Source organism: Meles meles, chromosome 9 (assembly GCF_922984935.1).
Source record: "Meles meles chromosome 9, mMelMel3.1 paternal haplotype, whole genome shotgun sequence".
Classification (NCBI taxonomy): Eukaryota; Metazoa; Chordata; class Mammalia; order Carnivora; family Mustelidae; genus Meles; species Meles meles.
Genome location: NC_060074.1, coordinates 47,661,954 through 47,682,558, shown reverse-complemented (window position 1 = coordinate 47,682,558; position 20,605 = coordinate 47,661,954). Strand labels below are relative to the sequence as shown.

The window sequence follows — 20,605 nt, the reverse complement described above, 5'->3', positions numbered from 1 at the left end:
TTTCCTCAAAAGGCCTGGAAGCATTTCTAACGATTTTGTCCTTCCCCTTAGCAGAGAGAAAACACCTGCTTTCAGGATGATGAGAAAGGAAGATGTCTTACAACCCATCTGAAAGCATCTTATCTACACCCCTTTAGGACCAGGGGAGACCAACGAGAAGGAGAAGCTGAGTCATTGCTCATCTTCCCATGAAAGCTGTACACTTACTCGTAAAAACCTCCAGCACCAGACGGACATAACTAGAAACATCTGTAGGTTTCAGAGCTCAGGGTTTATGTTCCTCAGTCTCTTTAACACAAAAAATGACCAAGTCCTTCTAGATCAGAAACTTCTAATAGGCCATCCTGACCCAAATGGTCACTCTAGAGCCAAGGCTTGGAGGATAGAAACATCCCCGGCAGCAAGTCACTCTGAGAGTGGCCCAGCACCCCCAGTGTGCCGGGTTGGCGGGGCCCCTCAGAGCAAGAGTTGACCTTCCAAGGTGACAGGAGTCCCTCCTTACACTACAGATGTGCAGCCCAAACAGGCCGCCCCCGCAGCTGCCCCCAACAACCTGCTGGAGCACAGCCGGTAGCAGAGACCGGCGCTGAGCACCCCGGGCCCAGCTGGGCTGACGCTGCACACCCTGTCCTCCCCAGGGGCAGAGGCCCCAGCTTCGAGGCCCCAGTGGCCCCTGCCTGTGCGGCCAGGTGCCCGGCTCACCGCGGCAGTCGGCGTGGTCGGGGTGTGCCGGCCCGTAGTGTGTGCACAGGCGGCCCAGCAGCAGGCGGTAGTGCAGCAGGCGCTGGATGGGCTTCAGCAGGAAGGCGTTGAGGGGCAGGTAGCAGACCTTCTGGAGCTCGAACTCTCTGTACACTGCCTCGAGCTTCTTCAAGCGTTTGGTGGCCTTTTCCAGTTCTGTCAGAACTTCATCATGCCTTTGGAAGCAGCTGGTGAACCCCTGCAGAGGCACAAGAGGGGGGCCCATTAGGATGGGAGCCGTGGACGAGGGGGGCTGCCGGACGGCCTGCCCAACGCGGGTGTCACCCACGAGCTGGAAATGGAAATCCCTGTGGGCAGAACAGGGAAGAATGGCTCACTTGTAGCCAGGGACCGTCACGTGGGCTGGGGACACAGGGCTTCAGCCCCCTGCCGGGATGGATGAAGGGCTGAGGCTGGAACCTGCCTCAAAGGACCCGGTGAGCGGCGCTCTGCAGGGAGCAAGGAAACCTCTTACCCTGGGTCTGCCCTCGAGGAGGCTGCAGGCCGCAGGCAGCAGGGTGGGGGTTCTCCCCCATCACTGGAGAGGGAATCATCACTGCCAACGTCTTCACAGCCCAAGTCCAAGAACACACGTGTATGGATTCTGAGTCAGTTATTAAACCCAACCAGTCCCTCCTTACCTCTTGGAAGGTTTTAATAGGACATCAATTTGTTTTCCTAATATCACTAAACATAATGTCTGTGGTGTAATAGCCTCAGGAAGATGGTGTGTAGTTTGATGTTTTGGGATTGATGGGAATGACTAACTTACCGCCTGGCTGAGAAAACCGAAACAAGGCTCCGGGTAAGAAAGGCGGCTCTGGGCAGGGCTACCTGAAGACACAAATGAGTGACCCTATGGGTCCCTCGGTCTCTAGGACTGGAACAGATCCTATGTGTAAGTCCGGAGTCTGGCTGCATCGGGCAGAAGGGGCCACAGGCCTCGGCTGGAGGCAGCAGGCAGCCTGGTTGAGTGGACATGAGGGCCTGGGGGCTCAGAGACGTGCAAGTGGGATGGAGTCCTGGGGAGGAATGCCCCAGGACGGACACCCAGTGGGGCAGGCCTGTCCCAGGTCTGTTTAGCGAGAGGAAGACCCTTGAACAGTGAAACCACAGCTGGCCCTGTTGTTTTCAACACCTGTGACAACTGGTCCTGATGAGAGGACATCTTGCTTCTGCCATGTTGCTGACCTTGAGTCATTCTGTTTGTACTTTCTTTGGCACTTTACCTGAGGGAGTCCTATCACCTCTAAGGAAAAAACCATGCATTATGAGCCAGCAGGTGTGTGGACACAACCCCTAACGCTGGCCTAGACAGGCTCTGCACATCCCACTGCAGGCTGCTGAGCTCAGCAAGGGAGGCAGAAGCTGTGCACGGACTGGTCAGTGGGGGGCTGATGTCCCACTGCACCCTTGCGGGTGTCACCTGCGAGGACTACCAGCTCATGGGTGGAGTGGGTGCAGTGGGACAAAGCAGGAAAAAACTGCTTTGAGGGGAACACTGTCCTGAAGGGAATGTAGTCCTGAGGGGACGCTGTACTGAGGAGGATGCTGTCCTGAAGGATCCGCCGGCGTCAAGAGCATCAGCCCATAGCACCTACACCTTCTTTTGCTGTCCTGTGGGGGAGGCCCCACTGAAGGGGCTCTGTCCCGACGGTTTGCAGTCTTAATGGGAATGCAGTCCTGAGGAAAAAGGTATCCTGATGGGAACAGAAACCTGAGGGGAATGCTGAGCTGAAGGGAATGCTGTCCTGAAGGGGGTGCAGTCCTGGGGAGAAAACTGCTCTGAGGGGAACGCTGTCCTGAAGGGAATGCAGTCCCAAGAGGAATGTTGTACTGAGGGGGATGCTGTCCTGAGGAAAAACTGCTCTGAAGGGAATGTTCTGCAGGGAACTCTGTGCTGAGGGGAATGCTGTCCTGAGGGGGACACTGTGCTGAGGGGAATGTTGTCCTGAGGGGAATGTTGTTCTTGGAAGAATACTGTCATGAGTGGAATGCTGTCTTTGGAGAAACGCTGTTGGGACGGGGAACCTGTCCTTAGGAGAAAACTGCTCTAACAGTAAAACTGTGCTGAGGAGGACCCTGTACTGTGGAGAAAACCGCTCTAAAGGGAATGCTGACCCAGAGGGGATGCTATACTGGGGAGAAAACTGCTCTGAGGGGAATGCTGTCCTGAGGAAAAAACAGCTTTGAGGGGAACACTGTCCTGAAGGGAATGCAGTTCTGAGGGGACGCTGTACTGAGGGGGATGCTGTCCTGAGGAGAAAACTGCTCTGAGAGGGATGCTACCCTGAGGAGAAAACTGCTCTGAGGGGAATGCTGTCCTGGAGGGAACTCTGTTCTGAGAGGAATTCTGTCCTGAGGGGAATGCTGTCCTGAAGTAAATGGTGTCCTGGGGGGAACTCTGTCCTGAAGGAAATGCTGTCCTAGGGAGAAAACTGCTCTGAGGGGAATGCTGTCCTGAGGGGAATGCTGTCCTGGGGAGAAAAATGCTTTTAGGAAAATGCAGTCCTGCAGGTGGGGGGATGCTGTCCTGAGGTTAATGCTGTCCTGGAGGCCAGGGGACACTGTCCTGAGGAGAAAACTGCTCTGAGGGGAATACTCTCTTGAAGGGAATAATGTCCTGAGGGAGAGCTATCCTGAGGGGAGTGCTATCCTGCTATCCTAGCCTCCTGAGGGAGAAGCTGCCCTGAAGGGAATGCTGTCCTGAGGAGGATGCTGTCCTGAAGGGAATGTGGTCCTGAGAAGAAAATTATTCTGAGGGGCATGTTGTCCTGGAGGGAATGCTGTCGTGAGGAGAAAACTTCTCTGAGGGGAAAACTGTCCTAAAGGCAAGGCTGTCCTGAAGGGAAAGCTGTCCTGGGGAGGAATGTTGCCCTGAGGAGGATGCTGTCCTGTGGGTGTCGCTATCCTGGGGACAATGCTGAGGTTGCACTGTCAGTTGCTAGGGGTAGAGTCATCATAGCAACCCGCACTACCTTTAACTGAAGCATGTTCCTGAGCAGGATGTCCCCAATTCGTTGATGATCGCCAGTGACATGGGTGTCAGAAGACCCTTCCCTGGAGTAGAAATGAACAAATATGGTCAAAACGTTGTTAAAGCTTGTGCGCTCTACTCTGGTGGATGCTTGTGTGACTGGCTGTCCTAATTAGAGGCAGAATGGCAGTGAGATGCTTGAGGTGGAAGGCCCATATTTGACAGAAACAGTTAACATTTGATCATTCTCTAAAAGATGGTAATCGGCAAAAAAAGGGATCATCTACTTTTAACTTACATCTTTCATTCTCCTTTCTGGGATAGGATGAATAAAAATGGCTATTATAAGTTTACCCCTCCCCCAAGTTTAAAAAAATATACTTCAATGAAACAATGGTTCTTGTGAATTAGTTTCTTGAAGCTGGGAAGTTCCTGAGAACAGGGACAGAGTAGAGCTGTCCCATGTGGGGGTCCAGTGCAGGGGCCGCCCATGTGTGCAGAGTGTTACCAGAGTGCCAGCCTCTGCTCCACCTCACGCAGGAAGCCTCTGTGGAACTCATAGATGGGGTCTATGTTGGAGAAGAGCAGGGTCATCAGATCTGCGGGCATGGCATCCTCCTTGACCACAGCACTGCGGAACCACTGCAGGAAGAGTCAGGGTGACCGAGGGACCTTGCCCCTGAGGGTCTGAAGCCACAGGGACACCCAACACTAACCCTAGAGTCCCCATTGGGACAGCCCAATCAGTGCTACAGCTTATCCTCTCAGCTGACCACCGATTTTTAAAATTATAAGAAAACAATTCTGGGTGAAAAGCTTCAAATGGATACTCCTAGTTTTATAAAAACATTGGACGCAATATTCTGACCTTCGATATACTTTAAGGCAAATATATTTAACAGAACGTAAACATGTACGTCTCATGAAGGCCAAGAGCTCCTTCTCAGGAGCGATCGTCCAGCTCTGGTTAGATTTAGGAAGTATTAATGAAGACAAAGTAATAAAGGAACTTAGGTTTCATACCACAGTGAGAACTTCTAAATCCTTCAGGTATGTTCGTTCTGTAGCAAGAATCTCCTTGGCTATGAAATACGCCTCATCTGCTGCCGTGCTCTGCAAGAAGCACAGAGCGCGTGAGCACGTGTCTGTCAGCCACGTCACTGAGGTTCACAGCTCACGCTTCCTTCTGCTCCAGTTCATATATCACGCGCTTTTCATCTATGATTTCCTTCTGAGTAAAAATACAAACACAGTTGGATCTCCCTCACATGTTTTTCTCATTTTATGTTATTCCCTTTTAAAAAAAAAGATTTTATTTATTCATTCTGAGAGAGGCTGTGCACACACAAGGGGTGGGGCCGGGGCGGGGCAGGCAGAGGGAGAAGCAGACTCCCCACTGAGCAGGGAGCCCGACACGGGGCTCCATTCCAGGACGCTGAGATTTCGACCTGAGCTGAAGGCAGACACTTAACCATGTGAGCTGCCCAGGCGCCCCATGGTGATCTTTCTGAGGAAAAAAAAAATCACTGTTCAAATATCAACATCTATTATTGAAGCTTATTACTGGTTTTGTGATCAAATTATTGTTCTGGTATCACTACCAGGGGTGTAGCTGGTGTAGACACAAGCATGTGTATACATGCATATATGTGACTCTAAAAGATTAAGTCCAACTTCCAAATGTCATTCAAACTGCACACATAGTCCTAACTGAGCACTGGGCCAGCTAGCACACTTGGACGGTGGGGTCAGAGACAGGCCAGCCCTAGGAATTCTTAGCTCTCCATCAGGGCCTCTGCCTGACATTCAGATGCTGGCAGCCAAGTCAGGAGCGGGAACCTGGGCCCTACCAGCCCCAGCTCTTGGCAAGCCAGCCGTGGACAGGCATCATGCTGCACCTGGGCAGGTCTGTGTCCTGGCCCCACAGGGCCCCTCCACAACCTGAACACCTCAGGGAGCTGCTTCTGTCAAAGTCCAGCTCAAAGGCCCCTCCTCTGTCCTTTCCCACCTGGTGGAGAAGTGGTTCTGTTCCATCCCCAGCATGCTCCCCTGTAGCTCCTCCACCAGGTGGAGGACCTTAGGGTTGACTGTCCCCGAGGCCACCATGCACACATCCACAGAGCACGGGCCAGTCCCAAACAGGCTCCCAAGACATGCCCAGGAAGAGAGGTCCCTGCCCTGGAGCTGACAGTTATGGAAGTAAAAGCAGAAGGGGTTGGGCTGGAGGCCTAGCGGTGCAGGGTAGCCACAGCCCCTAGCAGAGGAGACAGGACAGCCCGGTAGGGGGAAACAGGCTGGAGGTCAAGGATGGGGGCAGGCATAAGAGATAAGTGAGCTGGTTACTGGTGGGGAAGGCAGGGGGGTCCTCCAGGGTCTCTCAGAGCACAGTGGGTGCTCTGGGTCCCCAGGACAAGGCTGGGTGCCACACTGAGAGCAGCACGGGAGACTGGGGTTCAGCAGAAGGCCTCTGCACCATCTGGGCTCCACAGCCAGGCAGGACCCCAGACACAATCTCAAGGTCAATTCTGGTGTGGGTAGAGGTCCGAGGGACAGAGAAGGCAAGGGTGGACTGTTTTTAGGCCCAAACCAAGGGGGAAAAGCTGCTATCCCTAAGGTAGCAGGTTTGGGGAGGAAGGTCAAGGGGTCAGGTTTGCGTGAGTCTGGAATGGACTTCAGATGTCAGCCGGAAGTTGACAGGGGAGGCTGGGCTGGAGGCTGATATTTGGGGGCCCACCTCTGCCCTGTGCCCCCAGCCCCCAAGTGAAGTTTACCAGAGGCTAGAGTGTCTCACAGTGGTGACACAGGTACGTTCCTCCTGTGTCCCCTCCCCCATACCAGGAATATTCCACGTGACCCACTCTTTCCAAATAATTAACAGCTGCTCTGTCCTAGTGGCCAGGTGAGTCTACTCTGTGTTCTCATGATGCTGGGGTCCTGCTAGCATCTTGGAGCACCCACCCCTGGTCCCTGGAGTTCTGTCCCTCTCCCCACACAGTGACAATGCTCATGCCCTCCAGTGCTTTCTTTTTCGGCTTTGTGCTATTAAAACACGACTTTTTCAAATCCCAATTCACTTTACAAAAGTCACATCTCCTCTGGAGTTTGGTGTGCCCAGCAAGCTCTCTAGGGTCAGAGCCAGCCCCAAGAGGCCCACGTTCATGGTCAGGAGGCTTGAGGCCCCCATGATTCTGCATGTCCACATATGCGCATGGTCGGCAAGCCAGCTTCCTAACTGCAGTCCCCTCTGCATGAGGTCCCCAGTGGCCCCTCAGCCCTGAGTGTATCTTGCAGAAACAGGGTCACCCTGAGGTTCTAGACCCACTTGTCTCCTGTGGGGGGTGAGGTGCCCCGAGAGAAATGCTCCGAAACACAGCCACAGCAGGGTCACTGAGGAGCTCACAACCATGTCCCAAAGGCCCACAGTTAGTGACAGAGGACACCAGGAGTGCAGTGGTCAGGCGTGCTCATGGATGGCCTGTGTATCCAGGGCAGAGACAACCTCTTAGGGCACCTCTCAGGGGAGCTGCTCTCTGGGAGTCAACCGGCCGGCTGGCCAGGGAGCGAAGTGAGTTCCCATGAGCTGGCGGCACCGTGGCCAGCAGCTGAAACCCATGCAGCACCTCAGCCTCCATACCTGCCGGCCATGATTGGTCCTCACAGAATCCTAGCGGGAAGAGGGGGACGTGGGACACACTGGTGCAGAGGACGCCAGGAGACCAGTGGGCAAAGGCACTCCTGCCCAGGGGTCGGCACACAGCCAAGCAGCCAGATGTGCAAGGAAGGCCCACGGTGCCAAGTTCCCCGAGTGGCCTGGCTTGCAGCAGGAACATGAAGACTGCAGCTCTCAGCACTCGCTTGGGGGCCTGCCCCGGCCATCTGGGAGTCCACTGGCACCCACTGCCCCTTGGCTGCACAGCCCCCAGCAGGTGGGTGGCACGTGGGGCTGGCAACCATGAGGCAGCGCTGTTGGCAAAGAGAGGAGGCAGGGGCAGCTCTGGGGGGGTGCAGATCCTGGGGTCCCGGTGTGCGGGGCAGCCCCCCAGCCTCTTGCTCCGAGGCCTGGTCTGGATGGGAATGCCATGGCCACCTACCATGACCCAGGCGGTGACTCTCTGGTGTTGCAGTCACTGCCCTACAGAATCATCTAAAGGACTATTTTTTGTAGTACAGAAAAGTATAAGTTAACATTTCGGTTTTTTACACAGCTTCCTAGCCATTCTGTTTCTGCACTAAAGCAACAGTGAGCTAAACGGATGGACATTAGGTTTCAAAGTAAATAAATAAAACCGTCCTCAACCCAATCATCTTGCCACCAAGAGAGTGTCCGAGGGACCATGTCTGCCCGCCAGCTGGAGGATGGAGGCCTGAGGGGTGGGCCTGCAGGCCCTGCACATGGAGCTGGGGTTCTGGGACCCCCACTCTCGCTGGGCCACCTCACTTGCCAGCATGCCTTCCGCCTCAGGATCTGCTCTCTCGGAAGTGGGGCCCAGGAAGGAGTGTGTGCTCAGAGGGCTCACCAGTCCTCTCACTGGGTCTACCCCACCTCTCGGAAGCTCATGTGTCCCACGCACAGTGGCCCTTGGCTCAACTCGCTCTCTGGGCACTTCAGGATGGAACTCATGACATGACAAGGCGTTCTTAGATGTCAGCTCTCCCACATCTCCCACAGCGCTGTGAGGTGGGTCCCACCCACTTGTGGCCATCTTGCTCCTCAGGGATCACTCCCCACTTCAGGGGGACAGATATCCCCTGGGTTGCCACAGTCCATAGCCCATTATTTTAACCATTCTCTTTCCCAAGCCTCCAAATGCCCAGCCTCTTTGTCCTTTCTTGTCCCTCCCACAGAGCTGCCTGCCCAGGCTGCCTTGTCTGTGTCGCCACCACTCAGGTGTGGTTCATAGGCCAGGAGAGTGGGAATGGCCACACGGTCGGTGCCACTGTATCCGCCACCACCTCATCTTCAAGCTCGGGTGCTCCCACCTGCCGGCCTCTCAGCGTGTGCCCTCACTCCTATTCCCGACAACAGAGAGAAACCTGTGGGCACCGCCTCAACTTCCTACTATAAACACACACCTCACACATCCCTCCTCCCTAGCTACAACACTCCCCAGTGCGGACCCCACCCCCAAACCACACCCTCTTTCAGAACCCACTCACCCATGAGCCCAACAAGATGGGGTCCCTGGTCACCCTCCCTTAGCACCCAAGCCTTCTCCTCCCAAATACACAATTATTCAAGAGAGTGCCTAACAAGGAAGGGAGGGTAGGAGGCTGAGGGCTCCCCAAGGCCTAGCTAGCCATTCCCTTACACCCCCACCTGAAACCCGCAGGTGCCAGGAAGTGCTGTTAAATGAATAAGGGAGCCTGCTTTTGTGCAAAGGTAGCTGAGATGTCCCAGGTAACGTGGCTTTCAGGACAGATTTCACTGGGGGAGCCAGCACCCCGTGCGCAGAGACTGCCCTGCCGGCTCCGGCTTCCCTGCAAACCAGGCCCACCAGCAGCAAGCTGTCTGCTGGGGCAGTGCCCACCTTGTGTTTCGGCTGCTCCTCGCTGTCCGTCCTGGCTCCGCCAGCATGGCTAAGGACAGGGCTCAGGAGGGGGGACAAGCCCTGCCCAGCTGGGCCCAGAGTCACCTGAAACGCAGGGCTCAGGCTCAGTGGGCTCTTCCGAGTGGTGGGAGAAGGCTGAGGACTCTCCATGGAAAGGCCTGGAATTGAATGGGGCAGGGGATGGAGCAAGAAATGAGAAAGGGCTGCCACGCTGGCCAGACAGCAGTTGTCAGCATACTTTAGACCACATTAGCTTAATGCTATCACCAGGCACCTTCTGGGAGGTGTGTAAACAAAGCCTTGGTCACGTGCAATTGTGGCTGTGACACAGTGAGATGCAAGCAGGTTGGCGGCTGGCCAATCCAGTTCCAGAGACCAACCACGGGCGGTTGGGACACCCAGGGCTCAGCATGTCTAGGGGTTCTCCTCTGCACTACACAAGATGATAAAATAAGCAGCACGAAAAGTGCCGAGCAGAAGGTGCCATCCGAGAGGGGCACTTTTCATGCACGCTCAGTGAAATGCAGACTGCAGAGGCTGCGCACGAGGCCTGGGTTACAGTCGGGTGAACACATCGGTGCTCGAAGGACACACTCGTTCCTCACGAAAAAACTGTATCAATGGAAACGTTCCATACTGTTTTCTACTTTGAATTTTTAATGAACAAGGATTTCGTATTGGTCTTCTTGAATCATACCACAAAACCAGTATTTTCTTCTTAAAACAAAGTTTGCTTTTGACTAAGCAGAAGCCAAAATCTGGCCTAGTTCTAAGGCAGCTGCTGATGAGGCAGACTCCGCCACACATTTTGTACTAAAGACAGTCTCTTATCAAGAATTACGTCTCAAAAGGTTATGTCTAATGTTTTCTATGGGACATCAGTAACTGTTCAATGCCAAGTCTTAAATACATCTTTATAGCAGAGTTTTATACAAGCAATTAACCAGCTTAGAAGCTATTTGCAACAGAAATTGACCTTAGGCTTATAATCGTACAGCCATTCCAACACCGCAGCTCCTGAGATTTCTGCCAGCGACTGAGTATGCGACACAGTAGTAACTGGCCCAGGACTCCCGGAGCCTCCCCTCCCACCCACCGCTGGCTTCAGAGCACGATACTCTTATACCCGAGTCACACTTCAAACTCAAGTCGCCTACAGTGACAGTTTGTAAAACCCAAACTTGGCTTCTTTGGCCTAAAACCTGTACATGGGCAGGCAGACAGGTAAGCGCATAAGGACTACTTGGAGGATGCTGCCAGGCCGAGCGCTGGCTCCCTGGGCGGGCACAGGCCCCCATGCCAGCCACCCCGCAGCCTGGCCAGCGGGCTGCAGGGAGGATCCTTGTTTTCACATTGACAAATCTGGAGCTCTGGAAGGCTGCAGTGCGCTGTCAGGGGTCCCACCCAGGGGCTTCTGGGGGTGAGCTAGCAATGCGATGATGACAGAATTTTCCTGTGGGATTTCTCACCAGTATACACTCACTGATAGTGCAAACCTGAACAATGTTGAGTATGAAATTATTAACAACCAATTTATTTGAAGTTGCTTTTATTACACATGTTAAGATATGCTAAGCAACTTAAAATCACATGGAATTCCTTTGTTTTCCCAGCCCACACGGAGTGCGGGAGCCGAGGGCTCTGCTGGTCCCTACAGTGTGGAGGACCCCCGTGTGGGGAAGGGGCGGGTTTCCAAAGACGAGCTACTTATGATTCATACTCCAAAGCCCTTTTGGTCCCGAATAGGCCCAGAATTGTGTAATGAGATACTTTTACATACATACAATTCAGAAAAAAGTCCAGAAGCTACTAGCAACAGATCTTATTTTTCAATTTTACCAAAGTGTGAGAGCCCGTGTCTCACACTTACTGGTTACGAAAATAAGCTAAGCTCAGTGCTCCACTCTGTCCCCCAGTGCCTCACATAGTGTCTCCCTTGAAGACGGGCAGTCCTATTGCAAGTTAATAGTGGACAGTTTCCCAAAAAGTGACTACAGACTTGACTTCATATTTAAAGAATAGAAGGTGGAGCTCGAGGAAGTGGTGCCCACGGAAGTGTTGGGAATGGGCTCTGGGGTCTGTGGGGCCTGGCAAACAGGGCGGGGTCAGGGCACGCTCATCGGGCCATTGAATTAGAGAATGCAACTTCTGATAAATGACCCCTTGGTGATGAACTTGTGAAAGGAGCTGCCCCTGCAGGAGAGACTGCTCATTTGGAAAAAACTATTGTGCTTCTAGGGAGGTTCAAAGTTATCTTTGATATGATCACTGCAGACATTGACTCATAATTTAGCGAACAGATTAAAAAGTACCACAAACTGCCATTAAACATTTGTTTTTATTAAATCTGTCAGCTACAGCAAAACATTATAAATCAGGTCTACTTCACATTACGTCAATCCATATCCTACCAGACAAAGTAAAAGTGTGGGGAGATGAGCTTTCAAGCCAGCGGCACAGGCACGCAGCCCATCTGCACTCGAGGCTGTTTGGAGGGCACACCCTCGGCTCCAGGCCCAATCCTGTGTGGGTCAGCCTTAACCCCATGTGTGCGAAGTTCCCTATGCACGCGCTCCACCTGGAGAACACAGGCATGGGGTATGGCTCTGCAGGGTGCACGCGGGGAGAGGCAGAAGCCAGGGTGCTTGAGGCCAGCGGCTCTGCACCATGTGCTGGTGGGTGTGCAAAGGCACTACCATTACAAACTCCCTGCCGCAGGGAACCTCATCAACACTGCTTTTATTAACCGCACACCAGAATGCTGGTCTTTGGGTTTTTAAAAAAATGCTGAACGTCGTTTTAGATACCACAGAGTACATTTAGCCTTAACTGCCATGGAAAGAATCTTAAACATTTGTAAAAACAGACTCTTGTGTCCAAGGTCCTCCACCAAAAAATTGCAAGAATATTTTTCTGAATTACTAGAGTCCCTCCCATTGAATCCACTTAGACACAAGGGGGTGCTCTGCTGTTCCACTGTAGCATCAAGAATGACTGATTCCTTTACTTGTGCTCCAGGGACTTTTGGAAATTCTTCAACTTCCAGCATCAAATTATTTGAAACTGATAGACACAGACAGTAGTTACATTCTACTGACTCCACATTCCTGCTGGAGGGGACCACGCCATCCAACCTGTGGTTCAAGACAGGTCCTGTGCTCAAAGGGGCAACTTAGAAGGTTTGATCATCTTCAAGGACATACATTTAAAACATTTAAAACTGTCAACAGTAAGTAACTCTGACAGGTGGTTTTATTTTCAAAAATTTCTAAGTATTTGTTTTATAATTTTTGAAACATCATTTAAAAAAGCACAGTATTATCCTTCTATGTTTCCCTTTACTTTATTCACCTGACTATGTGGTGAAAGATCAATATCAGAATTAGAGCAAAACTTAAGCTTATTTTCATTTCATACCATTAAATTCTTTTTCAGAACTCTGTAATAAACAATCTTGAAGATTTTGCCTGAGGTGGAAGAAGAATCGGCTTTGGTTTGGAAAATTCAGGGTCAAGTCTGAAAGTTAACATGACAGTAGAAGTAAGATCCAGAAACTCCCTCTTTGCCTTGAACAATGGGTCGATAATTTTGTAAGATGAAAAAACTAAACTATACCAAGAACCCAAGTAAATGTGAGCTTAACAAGTTAGCAGAAAACAAATTCTGGCTCCACTTTTGGACTAGGATGTTGCAAGTCCCTTTTACCCAAAATCTGGCTCAAAAATAAAAGCGGGAGGAAGAAAAATGGCTGGTATGCAGGAGTACAAATATTAGTTCCTCTGTCATTGCAGGCCTCTCTGCCTCATCTCTGCCACTTGACAAATGACAGAGCAGGGTCTGACTTGTGCTGTATCCTTTCCATGGTGCTGGGGTGCTCACCCATGGCCACACCCACAAGGCTGTGAGCAGGTGCCTGGCACACAGGGGTCTTGGGGTGTGAGTATGGCTGGGGTGACCCCAAGTTCAGAGGGTGACGTCAATACACATGGTGCCTCCAAGAAGCATTTTCAGTCTTTCCTTGTTAAGGAATAAACAAGACTCCCTGTTAAGGAAAATATGTGTTCTAGCCTACGACACAGTCACACTTTGGGTATCTGTCCAGATCAGCACCTGCAGGTGTGGAGTCCCTTGCGTGTGGGTTCTATCAGAGGACACAGCTTATCTACAGGTCTCTGGAACTGCTGGTGCAACAAGAGCAAGGTACCCCAAACAAACTATACTGAGAAACCAAAGAGCCTGCAGGTGATGCTCGTCAGGAAAGAAATGTAACCTGGGTTAACGTAATTAAAAAATAAGAGCCTCGTAACCAGTCAACGCAGAGATGGGATGGAAAAAAGAAATGCTTTTGAGCAGTTTCTTGAAATCTGGGTTTGTGAATAAAATACCTCCTTTGGGAACCATTCATGTCACAGTTTACCCCGAGTGGGGCCACTGGGCAGGGAGCAGGGCCTGTGTTGTCGTGGGAGGGAATGGGCATGCCCATGATGCACTATATCGCCCAAGTGGGGAAGTAACCACCCGTGCAGGGTTCTGGAGAGTCTGTGCTGACAGCACCCTGCTCTGGAGTGTGGCAGGGCATAGACACCAAGCTCCAGGAGGAACACACTGCCAGGTGTGTCCTGCCCTGGGTGCTGGGCACTGTGAGCCCCCAGAGGAGACCAGCACCTGCTGCCCGGAGCGCCCAGAGAGGCCATGAGCCCGCCCCTACAAGGCTGGCTACAGCTACTGACCAGGAGGCAGGGCGTATCTACCATGCTCCAAGGCCTGAGTAGGGCTGGGCAAGTATGGAGGCAGCAAAAGCTTGCGTTGGCCAAGCGGGAAACTCGAGTTCAGAACTGGGGTGAAGATCTGGTCAGAATGTGAACAGCTGCTATGCTTTGGGTCAGAGATTTTGTGGGGATGACTCTAGCTGACAGGGGCGGGGGGAGAGAAGGGGAACAGTGTTCTCACCTTCAGAATTAAGCCAACAGCAAGTGTTCTGTGCGCCCTATGAGCTTAAGGACCCCGTGTGTGTCCCCAACACCGCTAACAGTGCCGTCACGGGCCACCACCTCGAGGGCATGGTGTCGGGCCAGAGGAACAGAACACGGCGCCCAAGTCTGCATCTGCACGCTGGCCATGCCTGTCGGGCCCGAGCGGACAGCGCCGAGAGTGCGCGGACACTGTGAGAACGCACTGCACCTTCCCCTGCTGGCCTTCCACAGGGACGTCAGCATCCCTACCTGAAGTAAGACTGTCTGTGGAGCGTCACAGTGCCTACTTGTTACTCAGAAGCCTATGAAAGTGAAAGCGGCGTCAGCGAAGAGGTTGTGAAAACAATATGTGGCGGTTTCAGGGATTCATTTAATATGTGAGACAACCTTTAATATACGCAAATCAAAACTAAAAACAAGAAGAGGGAAAGGAAGCTAAAAGGTCCATATAAAAGTTATAGTAAATATTTCCTTATTTTATTGAATAAACAATTAAATTCTAAATTAGTACATGTCTGCAAATTTATACGGCAATTTTAGTGGAAAACGAATCTTGTAAGTACCACAGACCAGGCAACATCACTGTTTTCTGTAAAGAACGAGTACGTCAAATGCATAAGGAAGTGCTAATTCCTTTGCTCCACAGCTCCTGAGGGAGGGCGGATGCTTTCAGGTAAAAGAGAGTGCCCCGGGGTACCTCGGGCACCTGCACTCCTGCTGTAACTTCAGGACAAGGGCCAAAGCAGAACCCTGGCAGTGACCCCACGGCCCTGAACACACGCACTACAAACCCAACTGTAAGCACCAGAAAGAACGTTCACATTTTGTCTGTGACATAATTGTACTAGAAATGGGTGTCTTTGTTGATGTTCCACGAACCAGGAGGGAGTAAGCATACCTTCGACCATCACACAAACACATGGCACACAGGGATATGACCCACGTGCTCACAGCCGTCATGTGAAGGCTGCTCACGGCGACTCTTACAGGGCTGCCCAGGGTGGGGAGTTTGTCCCAAAAACCAAAGGACGACTACTCAGTGCGATTCAAAGCAGACTTTGTGAACAAGAAAGGGGAATGACTTAGCCAACAGATCTAGAGGTTTCCCCCTCGACTGCTCGATGTCTTGTTTTTATTGTCCATCCATCTACTATTAGCACTATTTCAGAAATGTGCATTAATTGTCACAGGGATGAAAGGGGCAGCATGGGGATACAGTCACTGGGATTGTGAAGAGGTTGTGTGGGGACAGATGGCAGCCACACTCATGGGGAGCTGAGCTCACGACCAGCCTTATGCAGTTGCTGTTGTACCCACGACACCAACATACTGTTGTGTGTCGATCACATGATGACACTGTGCTAACCAGAGACCTAACCTAATTTCATACTAGAGAATTCCTCTGGAACACAGAAGAGGCACGTGTCCATACCTGCGATTTAAGAAGCGATGCAGTATACGCCATTACCTATTTGAGTGCAGTCACTCTTACTAAGCTGAAACTTTACTGTTACTAGACATTAGATACTCATATATTGGCTTACATAAAATACTTTAACTTTGGAAACTTAAGTACAAAAATAGACTTGATAACTAATAAAAAATAACTGGTCTGCCCAGAGCAAGCGTACTCTGCAAGGCAGATTCACCGGGGACAGTCGGCACTGTCTATGGTCCCGAAGCTCCTGGCTGCGATGGGGCTGGCGGGAGGCCCTCCTTTCAGAGGGGAGGCCTGCATCTGGCTGGAGAGCAGCACATTCAAGGAAAAAACTGTCAGCACTCTGCAGGCACTTTTCAACAACACGCTCTCAGCAAACTGGCTCCTGCTGGAAGCCCGCCAGCCTCCACCGTGCAAACCTCACTCAGCCATCCCTCCTCGAGCCCAGCCCTATGGACCATGCTCCCAAGACCGCAGCACTGCACAACACGAGGCTTCTGAGGAGAAGGCAACTGTGATAAACAGCTGTAAGCAAATGAAAGAAAGACCCAGTGCTGCTCTAGGAAGGGGTGGCCCTCAATCTGAACGCTTTTGGATATTTTAATATTTATGGTAAACCATCTCTTGCTAAAATACGACAGAATGTTGCTGCCTCCGCTCCCTGCTATTTGCAGAAGGAAGTGTCCTTCGGGCTCACTTTCCCTGGGTCTCTAAAGAATTTCCTTTGGGTGGGGGCTTACAATCCACCCAGACGCAAAAGAGGAGAGAGGTGAGCTCCGTGGGCGCCTCCCAAGAGAGCCACGCCTGGTTTCCAAGTAGCTGGCTTCCTTAGAAAGGGAAACCTGCAAACTTAAACATACTAAGAACACTCTGGAAAAGAAGAGCTTGTACAAATGTCTCCTGATAAAAGTGAACCGTGGGCACTTGCCCTGGTAGTGCCCACGGAGTGTCTGGGGCACTGGGCTCGTGTCAGCTGACCAGTGTGGAGGCCCTGGCCATGCAGGGGCTGTGGAGCGATGGCAGGTATGGGGACGGGTGTGTAGTCCCTGGTCAGGGCAGCTCTGGGTCCCACCTTCAGGGAAACAGCGGTGGGGCAGACAGGTGGCAGCAAAGGCAGGGACAGGAGCCAGGACCAGAGGCCTGGCTTCTCCCAAAAGTCACTGGCATGAAGTGGGGGGGGGGGGTCTTTTCAACAAGATGAGATGGGAAGAGCAGTCATGGCCATGTGCAGTGAGCAGATTGTGTTTGGAGCCCAGTTTGAACAAACCAGGTATTAACAGGCACTTTAGGCAAGGGGGCAAATTCAAGTATGTCCCTGGTATTGGAGGACAGCAAGGGCTCACTGATCCTGTGACTGTGTGCCATGCAAGGAGGTGTCCTAGTACTCCAGAGGTGTACGCAGTTTTGAGGGCAGCTGTCACATGTCAGGACCCACATGGAAGTCCTATAGCACCAGATACAGAGGAAAAGGAAAAGGACAGAGGCCACGTGCAGGGTCCAACTTTGGGAAAACTGAATGGGGGAATGGCAGGGGTGTGTTTACTCCCTGTCCTGCTTTTGCATATTTTGAAAACTTTCTAAATAAAGAGCTAAAAAAATCAACTCCAGAAAATGAAGTTTCACTGAGGAAACAACATCCCTTTAGAGGAAGGCCTGGCAGAAGCTGTCGGAGTGTTGGAGAGCAGCACTGACTGCAGATCTCCAGGACAAGAGCGCGACGAGGAGCCTGCTGCCATCCGCAGCCCTGGCTGTGCTGGTGAGCAGGGCTAGACAGACCCACCCTAGGGGGGCCTGCTGCCCAGACACTTAAAACAGGAGGACAGTGTGGGTTGGCTGAAGGCAATACTGGGCACATTCATTAGAAGAAGGGTCTAGGAAAAGCATTTTCCATAGTAACTCTTCCCCACACAGATCCAAGGTTTCTAAATGACAGCCAGAGGGAAACAAAGTGTCTAGAACGTGCTATTCCACCTCCTGGTTCCTAACAGGCTCACCTCCTGCCCTTCCACCCAAGTCACGGCATCTCCTCACAGACACTTGTCAGCCAACACAACATCTCCATGCTGCACGGAGGACAGGCCTCAGGGGCAGGTGCGAGGGACACACCGAGTGCGAGTCCTGCAGACCACAGTAAGGAGACTTGTGGCATAGGTTTAAGGCAGCTACAAACATGGAAAATCTATACACTTAGCAAAAGGCCTCTTCAACACAGATGACAAAGAAAGACTGTGACAGGAAATAGAGAGCAGGCTAGTTGGTGTGCGCTCACGTGCCCCCAAGGCAGAGAATTTCAACTCCTGCACACAGGCACAGAGGGGAGGCCTGCAGTCACCAAGGGAAGTGGAAGAAACGGAGCCTTTAACATGGCATTGCCCTACCAATGGAGACCTGAAGGAATAAGATGAGAAATTTAAAAAAAAAACAAAACCACCCAATCTCTGGACTTATTTGACAAAGTCAACGGTGTCCATCCAGGTTTCTCCTCTGATGTCCACAGAAGAACACAGTCTGTGCCATGGGCAGCAGCCCTGACTTCACGGTGGCATGGGTCCTGGTCTCGGCAGGTGTGCCTGCCTGGTGGGCACGGCCACCTCAGCCCATCTGCTCCTATGACCTTTCCCACGGCCTTGGAAGCAGACACCATCCATGACGGGGCTGTTACAAACAGCTGGCGACTGTGTATCATATGCCACCTGACCTGAAGGAAACGATATTCCCATAGGAATAGTTAACATATAAGCCCTCAACATGTGCAGAGCTCTAGGCTGCTGATTTTTAGTGAACAACCCACTCCCTGGGTCCAAAGGAGACAGCTCTGTCAGGTTCTGCTTTTTCTGCAACCAAATATCTTCTATCCCTACTAAGCTAGATAGAAGAAAACAGTTTAAACTTATATTCATTTTAAATCAAAGTTTCTCCAAGCCCACTACCTAAACAGAGTGCTACTTCTGGGCCTAAGGTCAGTGGACGAATGCTCTGGCGCAAAGCATACCCCGGGCAGGGACAGGGACCTTGCCACGTGCTGCCGGAGAGCCCAGCAGGCAGCAAGCTGTGGTATCCACGGCCTCTCCCAGGATCTGGGTTCTGCAGGGTGAACTCGAGACTCCATGTGGTGGCTGAACCAGTCAAACAAAACCCCATCCTAGTCAAGCATGAGCAGGGTGCTTCATCTTAAAAAGCAGCAGTAGGCATAACACACATATTCCATGAAAGGTCAATGGGAATCAGAACTGTGTAACATTCGACATGGATAGCACCAGTTTTTAGTTGAACCAAACAAAGCATATGCCAGAAGAACAGAGCTATGAAGACTAACTGATCAGTCCCTAGCCTGAAACAGTTGTCTATCTTAAGCCTTTTAACATCATTCTAAGCCACAGTTTTATCCTTTGACATTCAAAATAGAATAATCAATCAGCGATTAGGAAAAAGAAGAATTTCTAGCCATGAACACAGAATCCCTTCCTACATCTAAAAGGCAAAAATCTGAGCTCTCACTGGGTTATCCTGTAGGACTGGTCAAGATGGGTTTTTATCTATCCGCTCTCCTGAAGTCAAATTCTTTATGCTCTGCAAATCGAAAATGACTCTCTCTCCACTTGTCTGTGCAAAAGAGTTACTGAAGAAAAGGCTCACATCTAGGGGGGTCCCCGCCTCAGCACCCCAGGAGTCTGTGTCTGTGCTGCTGGAGTCCTCAGCTGTGGTTGGGGGGTAGCTGAGCTGCTCTAACTGGTCAATGAGGTCCGAGAGCTGGAAGGCTGAGCTGGCCTCAGAGCGGACTGAGCAGGCTGGGAAGTTGGCCATGGAGCTGGCCTCGGACTGATTGGCTGAGCTGGGGGTGCAAGCAGACAAGCCGCCGTGAAGCGGCAGGTTGCTGAGGGAGCTGTTCTCAGACTGGTTGTTCCTCAGAGAACTAGTCTCTGAGGGGCTCAGCAGGCTCTGCATCAGGCTGGCTTGTGCCTTTACCTCAAACAGCTCACAGGTGTCTGAGGGGTGCACATCGCCACCAAAGCCACCCTCTCCCTCAAATGTAAAACCATGCTCGAGGCGCCCATGCATGGCCTCGGCGGGGTACCGGTGTGGGCTGGACGAGGAGGCGGAGCCTGAGTGAGTGCAGGAAGGGGCCTGCGGGGCTGGTGCACAGTAAGGGAAGGAGAAGGCCTCTGAGCCTCCAGCAAAGAACGAGATGTCTGCCGGGTCATCATCTATGAACTCCTCAGATACCTGCAGCCGACCATTTGTCAATGTGAACACAGGCCCCCCCGCACTGCCCTGCCGGCCAGGCGGATGCTCCCCCTGGGCGGGGGCGGAGCCCACCATCAAGCCACTGCCACCCCCACGGTCGCTTTTACCAGCAGCTCTGCGCTCCCTGCCAGCAACCCCCGCAGCTAAGTCTACAGTGGTGTCATGACTCTGCCCCACGGGAGGGCTGGGGCTGCAACTCCTGACCACACGACCCAACCCGACACCTTGACAAGGCTGCAGCGCAGGGGGCCCCGGGGACTGGGCCCATCTGGTGTCGCCGTCGGCTGCTGCTCCTCCACTGCTCCTCTCTGCAGCTGGCCTCTTGGCGTCAGGAGCCTGGGGCTCTGAGAGGGAGCCGCTGCTGTCTTTGAAATCAGGTGGGCCTCGAGGGGCCAGAGGGGAGGTAGGAACCGAATAGAAGGAGGCATTTGTTGAAGATGGGGAAGCGGAAGTCCTCATGCCCTCGGTGAATGAGATGCTCTGGAGGTTACAAGTGAAAAAAAAAAAGAGGAACACATAAAATTACATATTACTATTTGAAAGTTGCAGAGCTAGCTGGACCCAAGCTAGTAGGTCCACACTTTTCTACCTCAGCCTCTGCTAAGAAGGCCAATGAACCAGACTTTCTTCATTAGAACTGAAGATTTGTAAATACAGTTTTTCAAAAGGGCCCAGAACCATG

General features: G+C 52.1%; 1 protein-coding gene across 5 annotated transcripts in view; it reads right to left on the bottom strand.

Annotated features, from left to right (window-relative positions):
• Window positions 1–20,605, bottom strand: part of FARP2 (FERM, ARH/RhoGEF and pleckstrin domain protein 2) — a 107,984-nt gene that overhangs the window by 14,561 nt on the left and 72,818 nt on the right. For all 5 annotated transcript variants that reach the window (XM_046019901.1, XM_046019903.1, XM_046019905.1 and 2 more), the window contains exons 13-18: window positions 20,148–20,403; window positions 9,247–9,425; window positions 4,742–4,831; window positions 4,227–4,360; window positions 3,720–3,801; window positions 703–940 (exon numbers count right to left, since the gene is read on the bottom strand). In XM_046019901.1, the coding sequence (XP_045875857.1) occupies window positions 703–940; window positions 3,720–3,801; window positions 4,227–4,360; window positions 4,742–4,831; window positions 9,247–9,425; window positions 20,148–20,403 (979 nt within the window). The remainder of the gene's footprint in view (window positions 1–702; window positions 941–3,719; window positions 3,802–4,226; window positions 4,361–4,741; window positions 4,832–9,246; window positions 9,426–20,147; window positions 20,404–20,605) is intronic.